The sequence below is a fragment of the Malurus melanocephalus genome, unplaced genomic scaffold (assembly GCF_030028575.1).
Source record: "Malurus melanocephalus ecotype Western Australia unplaced genomic scaffold, MMel_1.1 scaffold_96, whole genome shotgun sequence".
Taxonomy (NCBI): Eukaryota; Metazoa; Chordata; class Aves; order Passeriformes; family Maluridae; genus Malurus; species Malurus melanocephalus.
Window position 1 is genome coordinate 647,041 of NW_026623328.1, and position 21,953 is coordinate 668,993.

The 21,953-nt window shown below is 42.4% G+C and overlaps 1 protein-coding gene across 2 annotated transcripts in view; it reads right to left on the reverse strand.

The window, feature by feature from the left end:
* The window catches only part of DAPK2 (death associated protein kinase 2), a 40,446-nt gene extending 24,155 nt beyond the window's left edge, over window positions 1-16,291 (reverse strand). For both annotated transcript variants that reach the window (XM_057368675.1, XM_057368676.1), the window contains exons 1-2: window positions 16,238-16,291; window positions 10,107-10,203 (exon numbers count right to left, since the gene is read on the reverse strand). In XM_057368675.1, coding sequence (XP_057224658.1) covers window positions 10,107-10,168 — 62 coding nt within the window. In that variant the 5' untranslated portion in view covers window positions 10,169-10,203; window positions 16,238-16,291. The remainder of the gene's footprint in view (window positions 1-10,106; window positions 10,204-16,237) is intronic.
* Window positions 16,292-21,953: the final 5,662 nt, after the last annotated feature.

The following is a 21,953-nucleotide window of genomic DNA, read 5'->3' on the forward strand; positions in this document are numbered from 1 at the left end:
CACTTCTGCATTTAGAAATTCCAGTGATACTGTGGATTTTGTACATTTCTGTTTATGCAAAAGCTTACAAAAGAAATAATGACACAGCATAGGAATTCCTGTCTTCTYCTTTGACATAAATAATTGTCCCCAACTAGAACTATCACAATACAAATTCCTTTGCAATCTACTATTGTTCCCCTGCACGTGTGGCCAGGAAYACACACTGTTCCTGCTCCTGTCCCAGCCTTCATGCCATTGCCTATATCCCTTAAAAATAGGCTCTTGCAGACAAGTGTTTACTAGAGACTGTTTGTGATGAGCAGAAGAGGTTGCAAGCCACAGGGAACAACACAAATGCACAATTTCTTAGCGTGGGACATTTAAGACAGTTCCAATGCAATTACCAATGAACAGCTCATGGAGGCCCATTCAGCTATGAAACAAGAGGATGCCTCACTGGCATTTTACAATCAGACACACTTTGGATATCKCATCAGCTACAGAGATTGTCAGGTCAGGACCAAGACTATTTTTGTGCCTCCTCATGCATCTGCATTCAGCAATAAGAATGAAACAGTGCCAGCTTCCAAAACTTTTGATCTAGGCTAGGAAAAAAGTAGAAGAAAGGAAATTATRGCTCCCTGACACCTAAGTTAACAGGCCTGAGAAATTAAGCCATTTAGATAATTTCACATAGGACATTTGTGCCTGATCTTAGTTTTGAAATTAATTTCACAGCTCAGATGCTCAAATTTCATCCARAAGACCTTGCTAGAATTCATGGGGTTTAGTACATGGCTGAAATGAAGATGACTTGGCTCATGAACAGCAGTATTTACAACACACACAGGATAAGCTCAGAGGCTGACACTTCTGAATGGAGCCTACCTGGACCTCAGTAAAGCYTCTGAYACTGTCTCCCACAGCACTCTGGAGAAAGTGACTGCACATGGCTTGGACATTCATCTTCAAGATCTTTCCCAACATTAATGATACTATGATTCCCAATTTTTTAAAAAAATACTTTTTTTCAAGAAGTTACATTTGTTCCCTTCCAGAAATATTCTGGACAGCTGCACAACAGCCTTGCTACACCATGAGCATAGGCTGTCCTGAACTGTGGAAAGAGCTCATGAGTATGAACAAYAGCAGCTGCATCCTGTCAGTTATAATATAATTAGGTACAACATCAAATCTGCCCCTCATTAATGATGGAATTTATGCCAGCAATGAAGACAACCTATTATTTGCATTGCTCCTAGCATGTAGGAGGTTTGTCCCTGAATAAGAACACAGAGACAATATTACTGGGTGGTTKTGCAGTCTATTTTCAGAAGCATGCTTTAGGAGGAGCACAAGWGCAGCTCATTTAATCATTGTGCACTTCAGGAGAGGATGTGGAAAGGATGTGGGAAGAGAGAAGCTGGACAATCTGGAATAACAGGACAGCTTCTCATCTTTGTCAAAGCTTAATGCAGGTTCTGGAGGGTAATGCTGTGGGGCACAATGTTGCTTCAGTGCAGGAGCAGGGCAGCTGCCAGTCTGGAATGCCCCAGTGCCCAGCRCTGCTGCTGCTCCACAACTTTAGAATAAAGAGAGCCTTTGAGCAAGTGCTTGCACAGGGATTGGTTTATTCCAGTCTTCTTCCAATGGTCCTGAAACACTGCTCAGGAGCAGTCTCAAAACGCTGCAAATATGTAAACAAAATACTGACAGGACAGTACAGGTTACCTGACTCCAGTCAGCCTTTCTGAGGCCCGACTGGGGAGAAGTCAGAAAGCTGATTCTGTTTGTCATTTGAGAAGAGCAAACCACTTCTTMCCCAAATACCAAACATATGCTCCCTTTCAGCATACTCAGTCTATTTCTTTATGTCCTGTTCATATTCAACTTCATTTAATTCACTAAGGAATTATAAAAACTATTATTATTATTATTACTACTGTTATTATAATTATCATCATTAATCTTAATTTTATTATGTAGTTGTTAAAACTTGAAATTCCCATAAAAGACATGATAAATGTGAACACATTGACAGATACACTTTACACTGAAATATGTTTTCAACAAGTTCTTTGAAAAGTAAATGAACCTGGCAAAGGACAGTGCTGTGGCATTCTGCCAGTCAAAAGGTGACACAACTCCCTGTACGAGCCAGGACAATTTACTCAGGAACAGATTTGCAAGGGATTTTAGGCAGCCTCCCACTGACTTTTACAGTAATTGGGTTCCTACACACTTGATGAAAARTAACACCTTAGTCCTTCTATATGTAATTTCCCCAAGTCAGTAAAATGCTGGTAATGCTACTGGAAAATGAAATAACATTATATGGGGTAAGGATACAAATTAATTTCATGTCTCTAGGTATCACCAGAACTGCAATTATAATCATTCATGTTTTATTCACTAGGTGTTCCTGCACAAGAATACATGACCTGAAAGGAAGCTAAAATAAAATCTAATAGCATCTCAACCAGTTTTTAACTGCTTAAATTCAAAGGCAGACTACTGTGAATGCATGATAGTTTAAAAATACTAAAAATATATTTGAAATCATCATGTGTACGTGCTTGAGTTAACAGAAAAACATAACCACATAATATAAACATAACCACAATAATACTGTTTAGCCAACCTGAACACAGGGTTTCTCTACATTCAAGGCTGGTGTGTTTAGTGCAGCAAAGAGGGTAATCCATTCTCAGTTACAGCAATTGTTATTATGTCAACAGTTTTGTTCATCATGCCTTTTTGCCACTATTAAATCTGGATTGGTTTTAACTGGTCATCTCAAGCTTAGAAAGTCTGCATCTTATTATTTTTCCATCTTTTCCACTCCTATTTCTATTTCTTGGAAAAAAAATACACTAATAATCGTATCCATTTACGGTTATATTTTTTGCTAACTTTAAAGCAAAGCCCTGGAGAACTCTTGCCGAATTTGAGGACAACATTTTTTTTTCAGGCTTTTTTTTTTTTTTTTCAAGTGATTAGAGGAATTCTCTACTGTAGTTTTATTAAACAAAATACTCTCCTCCCTCTTTGCTTACACTTGAGAGATGACTTCTGCTATTTGTGACTGCACTGCATACTCTTCCCAACAGAGAGGACAGGAGTCTGCTGGGAACAACACTGACAATCCATTTTTATGYTTTCAGTTCATTTATGAAATACAGCTCAACCAAAGGCCATGCAAGGTTCACAAAATATGTACATGAAAGCACTTTGCTGGAGGGTTTTTGCAGGAAGTCTGTGGTCACARCTATAAAGATGCAGAAGCCTTCTATAAATGACAATAATTTGCAGTACATTTTATTTTTTATAGACTTTGTTTTAGACTAAACCAGGATTTGACACAGCAGAAATTTAAGCTAAGCAGTAAATAAATAGAAGTCAAACAGCACAGCATTTATAAAGAAATTGGAGTAGGATAGCTGAAAAACCAAACCAGCAATTCCATGGCAAGGTCACCAAAGGGAAAGTATCTCACTGCTTCTGTGAGGCTTTAYGGAATGAAACTGAAAAAAACCCCAAAACCTTATTCTGTTAAACACTTTGATGACACCTCTTGTAACTTTATAAAGAGTTTTAAGAATAAAGTTGCCACAAATGCCACTGTACTTCCATTTAAGCTTCAAGTAAAACTGAGTTTTCATTTACTTGTTTGCTTTTCTTTTCCCTCCAAACAAAATGCAAATGAAGTTGTTACATTTCTCCTAAAGCAACTACACAGAATCCAAACTACCAGATGCCAGATTGCAACAGGATGATCCAAAACTCTTTTTAATAGAGCATTTAATAGGAATTTTGCTTGACTACTAAGAAGTAGTAGAAAGAGAAAAAAAAATATGCTGCTACTTGTAAACTCATTGACATTTTCATTCACAACTCATATTTTACTAATTGTGTAGTGCTCTAGTGCACAGTAACTTTGGAGGGTGAGTTTCAATATTCCTAAAGGGAAGTGCTRAGCTCCTTTGGACATATCCTGGCTCTGATAATGTCCCTGTCTGGCACCTTTCMTCCACATCTCTCTAAGCTCACACAAAGGTAGCCAATACACCCTGACCCMAAGGTGATCTCTATGTCCAGTGCCAGAAAAGTCAGAAAAGTAGAAGAATATGGACTCTAAMAGAAGGATCTGGTTTATTGGAATAAGTAGAGAGCAACTAAAACACTTGAAATTCAAAGAAAGTTTGATAAATCTAGTGTTCCTGAACAATGCTGTGAATTATTACAAGCTATCAGTAAAGTAACACAATTAATACCTTGAACACTTCGTGGGGTCCTTACCCTGAGTCACAAGAAATTGTGCCACCCACTGAATTATCACCAGCATCTCCTAAAGCTGTTCCATGTTTTTGGAAACTTCCCAATCCTGCAGTGACAATCAATGTGGCCCTTATCAGCTCCTCCTGAGACTAGAGGTGCAGAGTCAGCAGTGACAGAGCATGAGCCCAGCAGTTCTGGCAGGTTCCYGATAACCTGACAAGCTTTTTATGTAATCTGAAGCTCAAGAATAAAATGCACATGATGAACATTTTCCCTGCTTATCAGACTTAGCTTTTGGATTGAGTATCAGTGCTCAGAGTGGCAAKGAGCAGAGTGCAGAGAGCCAGGGAAGGTCACAGCTGACTCATGCTCAGCAGGAATAGCTGATTTGATAAGCTGTTCTCTCACCATGTGGAGCAACAACAGKGCAGACGTAATGAGCATGAGGAAGGTTGGCACTCTGCACCTTGCTGTTTAAAGGTCCAAATCCATTTAGATAAGGACTCAAAGTAATATACCTGGGAACACATAAACTGGAACAGGGTAGCAGTATTATGGTCAAATAATTAAATAATTTTTCTCCTTCCCCATCTATCAAACAGATGCAAATTATGCTGGCATTTTATTCAAGACCTTAGGAAATTATCTGTAAGACCAAAACCACAAAGGGTTGCTGCAACTCCCATTTCACTGCTCAGCTATTACTATAGGTCTTCGGTTCACAACTGCTGGTGTAGAGTGTTAAAAATGATTAACAGATGTCACCTGAGATAAATTAAGTTTGACCAYCAGACAAGTAGCTGCTAGCTCATCTGCATCAGATGCTAACAATTTGTCCAATCCATTATCATTGTCAGAATTTGAGCTGCACTGTTTATTTCATGTGCATTTTTACTGATAAGTAATATATTTCAAAAGTATGGAATGAATACTACACAGAGTATATTTTATCAGCTGCTGAAATTTCCATCTGCTTTCTACTGCAAYGCAAAATGGAAAAAATTGTTTTATTTTTACAGAAATGGCAAACAAAGACTGGTATTCATATTCAATTGTCTTTTTCCTGGGATTAATATACTGCTTAATATTCAGTGGTGAAAGACATCACAAAATTTGAGCTTTTGTGAGCTCTGTGACAGAGGTCACTCACCTCTAATTATACTTTCAAAGCCAGACATGGACTGAGGAGATACACTGAGATCATGTCCATCATCAAGATGGATGCTGATGATGAGGAATGCATGCCTTTGTTACAAAGGCCAAGGCCAGTTCTTCTAAGTTATTGTAGGCAGAGCAACTTTGTTATTAGAAAAAAAAACAAACAACAAAACCTTCCATTTTCTCTGGACTTTCTGTAACCAATCAAAATATTTTGGAATAGTTAAAGTAACACTGAAAACTAGTAGAGAAATCCGCCAGAAGGACTACAAAGAAAAAATTCAAAATTAGTGCAGTATCAGACAGCTGACAGCAATCACAGTAATTGTGACCAAGTACCGGATGCCAAAACTCTTTCAGCAGAAGATTCACACACATGAAACATGACTTAGAAGAGTTGTAACAAGAAAAATTAACAGAAGTGCTGGATAATGCTCAGGAATTAAATCTACATTTTGCATCAAACAYGAAGACCTGTTTTGTGTGTGTGCTGTAGGATAAAATTATCCAAAGTTATTCTTCAAAATTCAAAGAATTAATTCAAAGTACAAACTAATCTAAGAASAGAGTTAAAGTTCATGTCTGAGAAAGTGCAGTGCTGAGCAATTTCTATAGTTAGAAAAAAATATTCCTGGTATGAAGATACTGCATGGTGTGAGTTAAGGGTAAATTTCCCTGCTGCAATCACACCCCTCTGTTTAGCAGGGAGAGTCCAGCTAGCTGGGTGACATTACCTTTTTATCATTGATTTCTAAGTTTCTGCCCTACAAAGAATACCTGGGTTATCTCTGCTTTTTGTTTTCACTACATAAATAAATATTTAATAGTTACACCATCAGAACAGCGACTTGTGCCAGGCTCCAAGGTCCCATTAGCACCAGTGAAATGGTGCATTTGCTGTCCTTTAAAGCTCCACCCAGAAAACAGGGTTTCTCCTGTCTCAGAAAGCAGAGCTGATCCTCCACACACAAGCAGGAAGGAAGCAGGAACTTGCAGCTGGAGATGGGGAACTACACAACAAGCACTGATAAAAGATGGAGCTTGGCTTTAACCATGAAACCACARCCCAGGTCAGCAGGGGCTGAGAAACTGGAAGCTCCATTATGCCCAAACCAATCAACAGAAACCACTGTGATGATTTTTGTGCATGAAGGCACTGACTGGCCCAGGAGAKGAGAGATGAGCAAAGCTCCYAGTTCCTGAGACAGGCAAGAAACTGGAGTGGCAGGTGGTTAGGCTGACCCAACTGCAGAGGAAGGCAGAGCCCCTTCCCTACTGTGAAACAACACCAGYGAAGGAAAGAGGGAGACTTCCAGGGCCAGAAGTATCACTCCAGGTTTTGTCTGGTTTTTTCTGCTGAGTGTGAGTCCTTTCACGGTGCAGAGATGAGCTGCAGGAGCAGGACACTGTCCCAGGACATTGCAGTGCCAGGCCCACACCACTCTGCAGGAACACACTKTCTCAACGGGCACTGTCACAAAACACTTTGGGAAAAGCTCTATGACACTTCCTACCCTCAGCCCCAACTTGACATGTAACAGTAACACTGCCCAGAGGGCACAAATGTCAACAGCTCTCATAGCCTGGCTCACACCACATTTAGGTAATAGATTAATGACTCTATGRTACATTCTTTTATAAATCACACTGCACATCTCAAATTCCAGCACCAGCCACCACCACAGTGTTTGCYAGTACAGCTGGGAAAGGCTCCTGCACATTTGTTCAAGAACACCTTTATTTCAGTGAGCCACAACTACAGATCCAAAACACAACTGAAATTTTCTAGTGAGATTTACTGCTGCCACTTTCCTGAAAGCTATAACCCCAACTCAGCAGGGCAGTTTTTTCTCTGGGCCCACTTTGMCCTTAAGAGTTTCCATTCTTGGTTGTCTCCAGCTTTCACCTCCCTAGCCGCAAGAAGCAGCAGTTATTTGACCTGAGCTTATTACCAAGAAGACAAGTTAGTCCTCACTTCTTCACATTTTCAAGGAGCATTTTCACTGATCTGGCATGTCATTAACATCCTTGGCCAAAAGGCTTAGGCCAGGATCCTCCTCAAAACAGGCTAAGTGATTTAAGCTGTATTATTTGTTTATAATGCTGAAATTTGCTAAATTCACTTCAGAGACTCCTCTTTTTAAGCTTCCTTTCAGCTATGTCTAGAGAACCTCAGTCCCCACAGACTAGCAAAGCAGCTGATAGTATCTTGTGGGAAGTAACATGGTTATTCATGTATATTTGAAGAATTGCACACAACCAGCACAGGCCTTGTCAAATACAGGCTGCTATAATGAACAAGGCCATCAGCAAGTTGTCTCTAATGCCACATGCCTGACAGATTGCTCCCTGCATGTACCCTTTGGAGAAGCTGAGCAACAGAGGTGTAAACCCAAGATTAATATTTGAAAGACTGAGGGAATGTTGKAGCTAAGCAGAGCACACAGCTGCAGCCATGGCAAACCTGCTCCYCTCTCTGCCAAACACCTTCTTTCACACTCCTGCCTTGGCACATGAGACAACAGCACTGAAAGCACCCTCCAAGCTGCTTCCAGCTCAGCAGGGATTCTGAGGATGATCCTTCTGGGGAGTCTCCAGACACCCCCTTTGCAGGGCTTTACTCAGCTAGAGCTGAGGAGCTTTGCTGTGGTCACCCTCAATGCTGCACAATGACAGGAAGTGGCTCCTTTCATCACCAGACCAGAGAGAGCTGAGCCTTTGCAACCTGTGCAGGGAGCATCCTTTCCTGAGAGCTGTGCAAAGACTTTCAGATAAAGAGGTGCTGTGTCTGCCAGTGAGATCCTCTATTTCATCTCATGGCTCAATCCCAGCCAGAACAAGCACCAGGCCTACATAACAACTRCTTTTGTTCTCAAGAAGTGACAAACTCCGCGAGGAGGACAAGAACAGCACAGACTCTTCACAGATGTTGTTTGAAAACATTTGTTTTGTGAGTGACTTCTGCCACCAGAATGATAATAAATGAATCCTTWTACCTGCATCTACCTGTCAGCAGCWAACWGCTTGTTGCAAACACAGTGAACCAATAAAAGRCACCTACAGGTTCTAAGGGCATCAGTCAGCGTTGGGAAAGATCAGTCACTGCAATCTGTCCAGCATGTGAACTTCCTTCCAGCGAAGCGAGATTTCATTTGTCACTGGCCCTTATCAGTAGTTACTGCTCAGAGATATTGAGGCATGACGACCCAGCTGACACTGTACACTTAACACACTAAATCTGAAAGTGAAAATTCACTGACACAGTGTGACATTATACATGCAGGCAGAAGAGAAGGGCTTCTGAGACCCTCAAACCTTGACCAGCCCCTCAGGCTGATCWCAAGCAGCAATGGCCAGCCTTTGACACATTGTTTTAGCTACACTTCTCAGTTCAACACCCTCAATATCCACCAGCTTGGAGAGTGATGTTTGTCATCTCAAAAGATTCCCAAAACCACTTCAGAAACCAAAGTAAAAACAAACTACTCAGTCTCCAGTTTTTCATTTTAGCAGTTTGACTGTTCCAGCACATTCTAGGCCCTCCTGGTTGAAAACCACACCTTTTGCACTCTGCATATGCACACTGTGTTTCTTTACTGCTCACTGTTGTCATGTTTTTACTGTCAGACTGATACCCTCAGTACTAGTCAATACTTAAAAAGTAARCAGTTATAGGCCTTCCTAAGAGAGAAGGGAATGGAAAACAAACAAACAAACCTCAACTCATCTCCCCTTAAAAGAAGCACTCTCAATAACCCTAAACATAAAATAGCTGAGAGTGAAAAAATAAGATTTGGCAGGGACACAGCTTCAACTGAAGTGTTTTAATGGAACTGAATTATTGGCCCTTGAAAAAGGGTGACAGCACATACACAGTCGTTTATCAAAACCAACTGCCAGGCATTGGGAAAGAAGCCAACATCTGTATAGCCCTAATTTAGCTATTTGAATATTARAAACATTAAAGAGTTGTACACTGAATGGAAACCAGCCATCCTCACCCAGAGCATTATACGTTGCTCAGTGACTGGGCGAGCCCGGTGTCATGCAGCTCACAAAACMAGCAATGTTTAAGCAGGTGCTCATGGTTAAGCATGGTAACAGTTGGTAATTACACCTATAATTAATACCTGCAGATAAGCCTTTATATATTAAAAGCTATATACAGGCATTAAGCCATCCAGCTAAAGATTTGAGAGGCAAAACCTTTCAGGAATACATGCACCTTTTTTTTTTTGCAGGTACATATGAACACGTGATGTCAGTGCTTCCAGCTGTCAGAGCCAGCTAGAAACAACAGTGCTGTGGAGTGCTGCTCAAAACAACAGGACAAGTGAAAGACACAGGCTGTGTCTCTGGTGACAGCACCATRGGTTCCTGTTTCCCAGATGGCTCCCAGAATAGGCAGGTGAACTCATGTCTAAAGCACGGACACAGGTCACACCTATCTACAAAACACAGTGTAAACATACCTTTTGTTGTCCTAGTYGCAAGAAAAGAAACAGGAAAAATAGTTAGCATATTTAATYTAAAAAAAAMCCAACCAAAAACCCRAAGTGCAGTCTTTGTCAAGGTGTGTTGCTATTGTTGTATATTGTAACTGACTTGGGCTATCAAACATGAAACAAATGGCAAATATCCCCATGCATCAGCTTTATAATCCTGTGCTGCCATCACTACAAGCTTACCTTCCTAGCTCTTCTCCAATTTCATAAACGTCCTCCACCTTCTGTTGCTTGAAGAASGCCATACTTGGTCTTTCATTGATGCTCAAGGATGATCCAACTAAAATATTAATGAAGAAAGACATTCATTACCATCTTCCAAGAGGCAARGTGTCAGCAACACACATTTGTGCTATAGGCACTATTGCAACTCATTCATGGCCGAAGTTACAACTGACCAATCAAAGTAACTAATTCAGTCTCGGCCAAATAGTGAGGGTTCAAATCTGGAAAGAGATGAGCACCTTTAAGTGAAGGGGATTCTTGGCCCTCACTGATGTACCAAAGCACATACTAAACCAGAAGCTCAGAACATACCATGAAACACAAATGCAACAAAAAGAAAACACTTAATAATTTGACAAAGTTCTGGACAATGAAGTCTCCACACAACACTAAAGAAAGCCAGCATGASAACTGGCATCACAGACTCCCTCAATAGAGTGTCAGCAGACAGATCCCAAGCCAGGGAGACCACAAGGCAGAGCTTCCTTTTTCTGGGGTCAAGCAGTGCTACTGAGGCACACAGGCAGGACAGCACCCTGACATCTGAACTGCTGCTGGAAAAAGGAGATTCCATCTCCAGAGCTTTGAGCACATCTTCCATCACACACTGTAGATGTTTCAAATGAGAACACAGCAGCATCTGTTGCAGGTGTTACTCTGTGCRACTGTGCAATTTGTTTCCTGAACACAATCTTTTAAGCTGATAAGCTCTGTGAGCTCTGGAAAGCCAAGCCTCACGTTGGTGCATTGGAGCATCTGTGAGTGCATTATGCTGGGCTGCTTCTGGATGAGGAGAAGATGAGAAATCACATTATTCCTCTGGATACACCTCCACAGCAATGCGTGTTATAGTAACAGAACRGATTTGAACAGAATAACCAGCCAGTCAGGTTATGACCTATTTGATGATCCCTGTGGAGATGAACACTGGCACTGTGCCCAATGGCCCAAATAGCCCCCATTTAGATCAAAACATGTAAAATAGCTGTAAGGCCTCTAGTGTCACAACAAAATCTAACATTGAGCCATACAGTTATTCTCACACATCTCTACACGTTAAGAGCATATCTGTACTTGTCATTGTAATGTGCTTTGCTTCATGAATCCCAGGTGCTGCTTGGTTCAGACACACAGGGGACCTCCAAGCTCCTGCATATTTCTAATTAGCAGTTATTGGCATCTGACTAGGGCATATTTCACAAGCAAACAAAGCTCTGTTCTGATCCTTWAGAAATAAGCTCAATTCTATGTTGCTGGAAGATTCAGTTGTTTTTGATAGWGCAGCAGACCTACAAAACAGGACTAAGTACCAAAGAGCAGTTGCAGTATTCCTGTCAAACTGAAATGCAYCCAAATTGAACATTCGTCTCTAACAAAAGCAGGTAAGCAGAAAACACATTGYAAAAGTCAAACAATTTCTCAAAACACACACAGCTTTTGTCATTCACTCACCTCAGAAAAAAGGCTGGTTGTTTTGTTTTATCCCACCCAAACCACTGGCTTCTAAAACACGGGTGGCATGTTGAATATCAATTCAATTCTTTTCCAAATATGCTCCTTCTATTACTTCAAAGGAACAGAAAGTCTTTTAGTGCTCCTATATAAATATATATTTTTAGCTGACGTTAGCAAAACCTATACATCAGGAAAAAAATTGTTTTATGTCAAGCAGAAGGGCTAGCACATCAATGCTTACAGCCACAGCTTCAGCCTTGTCAGATGAGAAGTATTTCAATTATACATCAGAACTGGGAGCTGTCCTTTCTGAAGGGTGTCTGCACACCTTTGGGGATAACAGGCGTGGTGTGATGCGACATGACTAACGTGCACCTGGCACATGACCAAAACTCACCCATTTCTGTCMCATTTCAAAAGTTACCATTTCATTACACACTTGCATGTGTCTTGGTAGAGGAGAGGGAGGTGCAAGCATCCCTCACAGTGGTTTTCAGGCCCTTGAGAGCAGCCTTGCTGGAGGTCTGCACTGCCCATGGGACGGCTCAAGGCTCTGAGGCTGCTGCATTTMTACTAATAAACCTGCTCAAACCCCAGCTTCAAAGCTCTGCAATGGAGACAAACGTGCTTCTCCTGCATTTCTGTGCAACTGCTTTAGCAATGATCTCTCTTGTTCAGCTACCCAAAGCAGATGACAGAAACCACACAGGCTGTGACACTGAAGCCCAGGATAACCACCTGGGCTATTAAAATACACTGCAGAAACCAACACTTGCATTAGTGACCATGATGCATGACAATGTGTTTTGGGGTTGTTTTTTTTCCCACTTTCTATCCTGGCTTTGTCTGTATTTTCACAGTTTTTCAAGGTGAGGTCARGTGAATTGTTCTGTTACTCTGTTGCTCGATAATTTTCTTCCCAAAACTATGTTCATGCCTGTGACAAAAACATCTATTTTTCTTCTCAGTGAAATTAAGCAACTCAAATTTCACTTTGTAAACAAATTACTGTATTCTTCAAGCAACCTTTCATAATCTCAAYGAAAGATCACTGACCACTTGCTCAGAGCTTGAAACTACAGTCAATAAATGCTTTAGTCACATTTACAAGAATGAGGACATCTCTGAGCTATTTGCTCCTTACTAAATTTATATAATATTGCTTGCAATTGTTCAAAGCAGAATTTTCTGAAGTGTTGGTTGAGTTYAGCCCTCACAGACTTCAAAAAAGCAAACAAAAGACAAAGCCAAGCCTTGCTGAAAACCCCAAACATTTTGCTCACCTCAAATTGCAAAATTAAGTTCTGAACATGCAAAAGTCAAGTACAGTCAAATGCTCAGGTGATAAGAGATGCTGCTGAGACTTGCCCAAAGATTGTAAATCCCTCAAGCCGACTACTCCCTTCATCAAAATCCAAGGTACATGGTTATAAACAACATTAATGCAAACACACCTAAAAAGTCATTGTTTTRAAAAGGAGTTCAGTGCCATTCAGAAAGAGCTAATTAAAAACATTAAGAATTGGGAACTCGCCCGAAATGCCTCTGTGAACACAGGAACTTAATTTTTGACTGGCAAGTACACTCATTTCCCAGCATCCTCCAAAGAACACAGCAAATGCTGCAGGTGCATAGAATCCATRCAAAAATAACCAGGAAATTCTCATCCCTTCTGCGGGTCTTTTAACCTATAYCCATTTCTGCAAAGGATAAACCAGTAAGTTAAAGCCACCACGAAGGACTCATTCAAGCCCATAGCCTTGCTTTTGAAGGCTGAAGACAAAACTGCTGCTCAGTGTTCAGACCCCCAGCTGTACCTCTGATGTGTTGGTGTTTCCCACGTCTATCACATGGTGTTATCCTACCCTGCCTTCCACAGACAGCTCTCCCTGGCTTTGGCCCAACAGTCACGCTTAGCAGATGCCAAAAATAGATCATACACTTGATGACCCAAAACAATTGGCATTGGCACAGCACAGGGTGGGTAAACCCACAAAAGACAACCTTCACACATTTAAAATTCATCTGAAATAGAAGTGCCTTTCACAAGCATGAATGTTACCCTTCTCAGATATTACACTACAAGGGTTTTATTGGATCCCATTTGCAAGTACAGGGCACAACTATATCAAAGGAGGAATGAAAGCCTTAATTATTTTTCTCTAGTCAGATGGTGATTTTCCTTATGGTGGTCACTGAAGGCAGACAGAATTAGAGATGGACATTCATCTCASACTCAGACAAAAAAGCTGTACATTCAGGATCTGAGAACACAAAGTTGAACAATCACCTTTTTTTTTTTCTTTTTTTTCCTGACACACACCTTATGCTAACACTTCAGTGSCTAAACAATATCACAATGCAATGAGTCAGGGCCATTCCCATCACTTAGGATCTGTACCAGAATTCATTAAACCCAGGAGGATGACAGTATGAATYAGAGCAGAGTTTAATTGCTCCAGGGCAAGCTGAGCAGAGATGAACTTCTGTGTCCTTCCACAAAACATCCCATGTCTATTCCTCAGCCATCCCACATCAGGGCCACCTCTTCTCTATTCGTCTCTTTGCTCTGCGATTCCTCACAGTGAGCATTTTCAGATGAAGGCCACTTCTACTCAGCATTTATATTGCTGTGTTTCCATAATGATACTACATAATATAGTATATGTTTGGTATAAGAATATAACACTTCACCTTTTACTGCTGGATCCAACTCTCCTTTACACAGACAAACACCACAAGGCAGCAAGGCATTGCTTATCCTGTGTGAATGAATTCCTACAGACATGTARTGAAGCTACAGCAAACCCAGGAATAGAATGCAGGCCTCTGAGATGGCATTTCCAGTCACTAGAAACATGTCCTGCCTAATCTCTTCACATTTGTCAACTCTGCCCTACCATACAATGTTTACCCTAAGAAATCACAGTTTCCCACTGTGATCTAAGGCCTACATTTAAACATATGCTTAAATGTACAATCCCCGGATACAGACATTCTTATTACAGTACATARGTGCCTTTTTAGTGCAGCTTGTGCTGTGTAAAGGACATCAATCTACAGAAACCCTTCTGTAGAGGGTTCTTCTGTAAAGGGTGACAATCCTAAGAGAAGTTGAAGGAAGTAAGTTCTATTTCTTTCCTCTTATGAAGTTTTCTCTGCACAGGTAAGTTATTAGCCTGACATTACCAAATTATGTGACAATTAGCGACTGGTCTATATACACCAAACCCATAATAAACATCTATCCACCAGTGAATGAGAACAGGATACAGAAAACAGAGATTGAGAGCAAAACTGTTGGAGCATTTGCCTTGTCTACAGCCTTGCTTTTTTTTTTCCTTAGGGTATATTCTATCCTAAGGAAACCAGGTTCAAGTGACTGAGGTAACACCTGAACAATCTTTCTCCAGTACACCTGTCACGAGCTGAATCACTAAATCCTTTGCCAAACTCAGAAGCATTCTGTTGTATGCTTTTATATTACAAAACATCAGTTACATGAAACCAAAATCCCAAACCCATTASAATAGCCCAAAGCAAAGACTTCTCTTACAAACTGTTTTATAACAGTTATAAACATTTTATGAAAAATGGACAAAACCAATTTAGAATCAAAACCAGACTGTTTAAATTAATGATGTAGAAATAAACCCCAACAAATCCAAAACCACTACACAAATTAAAGTTTTATTGTCTTCTAGTTTTGGTGTTTTATCTAAAACTAAACAGATTTTTATAAGCATTATTTTCTTCTTTCACTTTCATTCCTTTTTTCACCTTTCTTTCTATTTTCTTTTATCCCAGAAAGACTAAGCAATTTCAACAGAAAAAAAAAAAAAAAAAAACCCCAAACAACCCAAGTGGGATTTACCCTCTGCTTTCAAATAAGTGTAACACAGTTAGAACTTCTATTAATTTCAGCAAACCCTTATTTTCACTGAAACATTTTCCTGTCAGAAAACAACAGAAGCCTAAATTTTTTTCTGCCTGGAAACTGAGGCAGCTATTACTACCCGTGTGTCTATAAAAAACACAAAACACACCCAACATCTGAGCCATTCAGTCCCATCACAGAATCACAGCTCCTGCCACTAACTCTCCAGGGCTCCCTTTCTGACCTCCCAAATTTACCCTGCAGTAATTACATGTGTGGAGAATGGCCCAAGACTGTTATTTCCAAGCCTCCGCTTCAAGCACACGCACCAACCGCGTTGGCTCCGCAGCTAATTGCAGCTCGCAGCCAAGGCCGGGATCGCAAAGGCCGGCGTGCCGGAGCGCTGAGCTGGTGGGCACASAGCCGGGACACTCGGAGGGCAGGGGAAGCCCGCAATGCCAGGCACGCTGGCACGGCCCTGCTCCCCGTCCCTGGGGCGCCTTCAAGGATTACTGCTGCACATAACACACATCCCTGCCCCAGACTCACGGGAGATCTTGCCTCTGCGATCTACTTTTCTCCCAGAAGCAATTGAAAGCTACAGGAAAGTGAATCCTACTGATGTTTCAGAAGAGTCAGAGTTGAGCTTTTCCCYCACCTGCGTTAAGCAGGTGAACACTGTGATTTTGGTCCTTTTGCAGCTGGTGACTGATCAGCCAAAGCAGGAGCAATTATACGTTTCCACCCTCTAACTCACATTTCACTTCTTGACTGTCCTCTACAAGGATGCAGGACAGGGCAAACCAGTCCCTCGCACCGTGCGGTGCTGCTCCAGGACCCCCGGCTCTCTGGCCAGAGGAGCAGGTGTAAAGAAACCCAAGTGAAGCTGTTAGAGGGAAAAGGCAGCAGAGAACCTACAGATAAACACGACAGAAATCGCACAGCATTCGCTGAACGGTATCAGTCAGCAAGCTGAGTGTGAACCCCGGACCAGCCGTCCCCGATGGCCTTGGGCAGACAGCGCCAGCCCGAGCGGCGCGGARCAAACACCGACTGGGGCACTTGTGGAACTGTTGCATTCCCCGGCCCTGAGGGACCTGCTCGGGGATAAAGGCCAGCTGCTCGCGGCGGGGGTGCTGCGGGGAGCTGCCTTTCTCCCCGGCTGGCGGCTGCGGGCACACACAGAGCCAGCGCAGACACCGCGAAGCGGCTGAGGGTCCGCAGCCCCCCTCACCCCGCAGGAGGGACCCGCCGCCGGGCCCAGGGCCGCCCGGCCACAGGGGCTGTCCGGCCACAGGGGCTGTCCGGCCGCGACACCTCAGCCCCCGAACCGCGGGACACGGAGCGGGAGCACCGTGAGGGCAGCTCAGCGCAAGGGACGGAGCCAGAGGAACATGAGAGGGGCACCTGCGGAGCTGCCGGCGGCTGAGGGAGCAGCGCCCACTTACCGCGTCCGCCGGGCTCCCGTGCGCGCAGGGTCGGCTCGGGCCGGGCGGAGGCTGAGGGGGCGGCGGGGCCGTGCCGGGCGGAGGCTGAGGAGCCGCGGGGCCCTGCCCGCCGCCCGCCCCGGGCCCGGAGGGAGGGAGGGAGGGCTGAGGGAGGGGCCCGGCTCCGCGCTCCGCCCAGGGCAGCCCCGGGAGTGAGGGGCGGGGGTGCCGGGCTCTCCGCACGGACAGCGGCACACTCGCCCCGGCCGCGGCACGGCTGTCTGAGTGTGAGTGTGGGGCCAACGCTGCCTCCAGGGCAGCCCCGACTGGGACAGCCCTGCACTGCCCCGCTGGGATGCAGACACCTCATTCATACTTGGCCAGTCCAAAGCCTTCCAGACCAACACACATCACCCAGGCTGACTGGGGAACATCTCAGAGGCAGAATCTGATTTCCTTCCTTTAGKAGATTAACAGTATATGAAAGCAATACCAAGAAAACAAGGCTGAGGAGGCAAATCCAATGGAGAGGCACTKAAGTTGCATAAACCTTGATCTATATTCAAAGTATCCAAGTGATTGGATACTTTGTGGTCGGAAACTCACCATTACCCAGTGAAATTGCCCGTTGAAACAAAGAACAGCACAATTACCCAGACCTCACTGCATCTCAAGCTGCATTAAATATGCCCTACTAAAACAAAYCTCTGCCATCCTGCTTTCCAAGCTGCCTTAGCCCAAGCATTGGCTTCCAACAATGACATCCTTCATCTGCTCACTCTCCTATCATAAAGACATCCCTGAAACCTGTAAAACTAGATTTTCTCCTTCTTTATTTGGCAGACAGTAATTGCAGTAAACACTCTTAGGTCTCCTTACATTTCTTCGGGGCAAGTTAATATCCATCATTTACTAATGAGAAACGATGTGGGATTGTTCACACCTTCAAAATAAAACACAAGTGCCTCTATTGCCTTCACTTCCAATCCTCTATGTGATTAAGGTAGCACCAAGCTAATGGCAAATCATCATAAATAAGCAGGCTGTCTTCCTTTGAAGTAAGGTGTGAAGATAGATAAATTGAAGAGTGACTTTATTCTAGGCAAGCGCCCAAAGGCAGTGCTTTTTATTGTTCCAGTTAAAAAGAAACTTGGCTTGTTCYAAGTCAAGAGGACTGAACTGTGTCCCTGATTGCCTGCCCTGGGAGCAGTGTCCACAGCCCACGAGTTCCACCCAGCCCTCCCAACTCCAAATGGAAAGTGGCTGCATCTGACCCTACAAAGGGTGGGGAACAGGAAACGGGAGCWACAGTAAAGGTTTCAAAGGGCAGTGGAAGCATTCTGAGCTTCTAAAAGGGAAATAAAGATATTTCATTTCTCACCTTTAGTTCTGCAATGGGATATCATTGCACGGAAGTCACGGTAATCACATTACAAAACTCTCAGAGCAAAGGGCACATGAGGATGGCCACTTCTTTTGTTTGTTCCTAGCTGCAAGGAAGGGAACAAAACACTATGGTTTGCCCCGAGAGGCCACAACTGCTTTTCAAACTGGGACAAGCTCTCCCTAGACCCTGAATAATCCCARTTTGAATTTACTATTTGCTGGCCAGCCCAGCAAGGTTTCCAAGAGCAGCAAGGGTAGATTGAGTGCCATGTCCATAGGGTTTGCAAGCCCAAATAAAGGTTGTGCCTAAGTAGGATGTTGCTCTTGCATGGTTTTACAGTTATTCACCCTTAAAACATCAACCCAGACTTCTTTGTGACACCTTTGGATGAAGGTAAAAGCCCTTCTGTGCATACAGGACAAGAACAGAAAGGAAAACTCAAAAGCTAAGCAGCGTTTCTATTAGGCAGCACCAGCAAACACTGCAGCCAGCCTGTTTTTAAATGTAAAAAACATTTGCCAGCCTCCTTTAGGAAGTGACAAAGTAGGAAACCCATACCTTGTGTTCCAAAGGGTGAGTTCCAGGATTAAATACCAGAAAAACACGACCTGCATTTCTTAAAACAGGCAAATAGCTTATTCCACAGTTTAATCACCAATCAAAATGCCCGAAGACATTACAGATCCCATTAAACAGCTCAAACCTGACATCTCAGGTGCAACTCACTGCAAAACCTAACTGGTTTGTACAAAAAAAAGGTACTTTGCATTTGAGAGACACAGGCAGGACACAGCTGCTCAAGGCTGAGGGAATCTTAGTTAGCCAAAGTAATTCTAATTTACCAGGCATATTCTAGTACTGAATGTTKTAATTRATGTGTGTATATATATTTAATAACTGTGTTTTTTTAAATCACATTTAGTATATAATCCTGAGTTTTGCTTTGTACTCTCATGCTCTGAAAAGCTGGCACTTCAGGTGGGCATCCTTGAACTGCASACAAGTGTGGCTTCTACAGCACATCACTGTGGTGAAAATACCACACTGCTAACTGAACTGACTGAACCTTTTACCTTCTTTTGCAGGGGGGAGGTTCCTAAGGCAGAGCACACCCTTCCTTTGTGTTATSTGAGGGAACACACTTCTTGTGTGGGAATTCTTAAAGCTTCAGCACTACATGGATTCTGCTTTCAGCTGAGGTCAAGGAGCTGCAGATAAGGAAGCTGTGTTTACTGAAAATCCCAGAGAAGGAACACCTGATACCTGGTAATATCCACAGACTCTGAGGCACTCAGAACACAGTGAGACTCTGCAGGTATGTGGTCTCAGTTCAGAGCAGACCCAGCTGTGTTTATCCTAGGTTATGCATTTTTTAGGAACCGGGTTTGTAACATACATCAGCCACACTCACATCCTTCTTGCAATCCCACTGAGAGCAGATGTCTCAAGCTTAGTCCTAAGGAGCAAATGGGWGTCTCAGCTGTTCTTTACAGACCTCAGCAGCTGCTTTGGGCAACACAACCGACTCAGGCTAAACATGTCAAATATCCAAGCAAGGACATTGCTCCCCGTGCACTCTCTTCCCAGAATTTTCTGTTTATTTCTCTGACTTAAAAATTTTCAGTCTACAGGACAGGAGGTCCTTAGGCCACAGTCATGTTCTGCCTCAGTTGCTGATGTCTATCCTGTTTTGCAACCCCTTTGAACAGATTTCCAGCTGTGCCAATATCTATTCCAACAGCTTGCCATTCTGTAGCAGAGCCAGAGGACAACAACTGTGCACTATTCACCTCTGCTATGAAAGATATGCTTGGACATGCAATTACARTCATGTCCTACCTCTTATTTTCTCCTCCCTTACAAACATTTAGCTATTAAGTTGCATRTCTGAAGTAGCTGAGGTACTTCAAGCCTCTTTAAGGGAATCAAGCAATTCCAAAATGCAAAATTCATATCTAAAATACAGATATTGAGACTGGATTTCTAAATTAATTGAGTACTCGGTTAAATTTTCAAAACAGCTGAAATTATTTATTTGACTACAAAAGACTGTGGCAGAACATTAGTACCAAGCTTCTCAAAGAAGCTTTTGGTGTCAGGAGCTATCACACAAATGTTTTTCAGAATTGTGTGAACTCAGAATTCCTGTGAATGCTTACGCAAATTTTATCTCCCTCCCCTCTTCTCCCAAGAAACTAAGGACACCAACCACAAGTTTACCCAGACAGCATCACCTGCATGCAACATGTCTATGGTTCATATCTTCATGCTTCAAAGCCAAATTTACATGCATGTTCCTTTATACTGATTTTCTCAGACCTCATTATCAGACAAAAATACAAGTTCTACTACTGGCTTGTTCTGATGGCACCTGCAGATATTTCCATCTGTTATGGGAAAAAAAAGGAAGAAGAACCAGAGCAATCTATAAAGTAATAAACAATTTATTTTTTCTTTACATCAATCTTTATGACAGTAACATCACTTATGTTTGTAATTCAAATTTCTTGTACCGCATATTGCTGATTTTTAACATGGCACTTGAGGGGAACAGTCACTTAAAAGGATACACCATTTCATTAATTTAATCAATTTTCCATTTCTCAGTTAAGTGATTGAACATACAACTCTGACAAATTTAAAGACCATTCATTAGCTTCTGATGTTGTATAAGGAAGAAAAAAAGTATTTCCCTTTCTGCTGAAATATCTTATCATKTATACAAAGACTGAGGGGAAAGGGAGAATCTCTCACAGAAGACACCTAAAGGGCAACAGAAAAATCCTTTTTATTGATTACATAGCTGGTAAAAAGAACAACACCAAACAATGTGATAACACTGGATGATAACATTACCTGTACACAGGTAAAGCTGAAATACTGTGCAGTTTTAATAACTAGAGGTGAAATGGACCCATTTTTTTCCCATTTAACAGAAGATAATAGACCATTTTAAACAACTAATGAAAAGTTTCACCATGAAGCCATGCAAATGTGCATTCAGATGGAGGAATTTTCTGCAAGATGCAACTCAGTGGTCTGGGTTACATCACATATTCTGGGAACCATGCATGAGGAACTCTTTGCACATATGTGCAAGGCTATGAAGTTTAAATATCATCTTGGCAGTCATTATTTGCATGAACTGGTCAATTGGCCACTACCTGGCTGGTCTGAATGTTAAACCTCATGCACCACTTCAGATGTTCACACCCAAACTCAAACTCTCCATGCAGTTCAGCTTTGGCAGACCACTGAGACACACTCATTTGGCCTGGTTTCATCAGGTTAAAATACTGCCTGTGTATCCTGCATGTCCCTAATGAGTTACCACTCTCCAAGGTTACCAGATCAAGCACCACTAGAAAACTAAGTCACACAAAGACATTTGCAAGAGCAAGCAAGGCAAGCCTCCCCTGATGTTGCTTCCTGTTATATGCATCTCATTTTTGTTCCATGGAGACTTCTAGTGGTCAGAGGTGAGAAGACTCTGCAATTTTTGGACCTTTTAACCCATCACTAAATCAGTAACAAGGCTTAACAAAATGAAGCCAACAGCTCGTTGGAAACTTGAACATAACAGAATCAACTCCTTTAATATTTGCAAGCTGACAAAATACCCTGAGACAGCACAACTTGTACAGGGTTCCTAACATTCA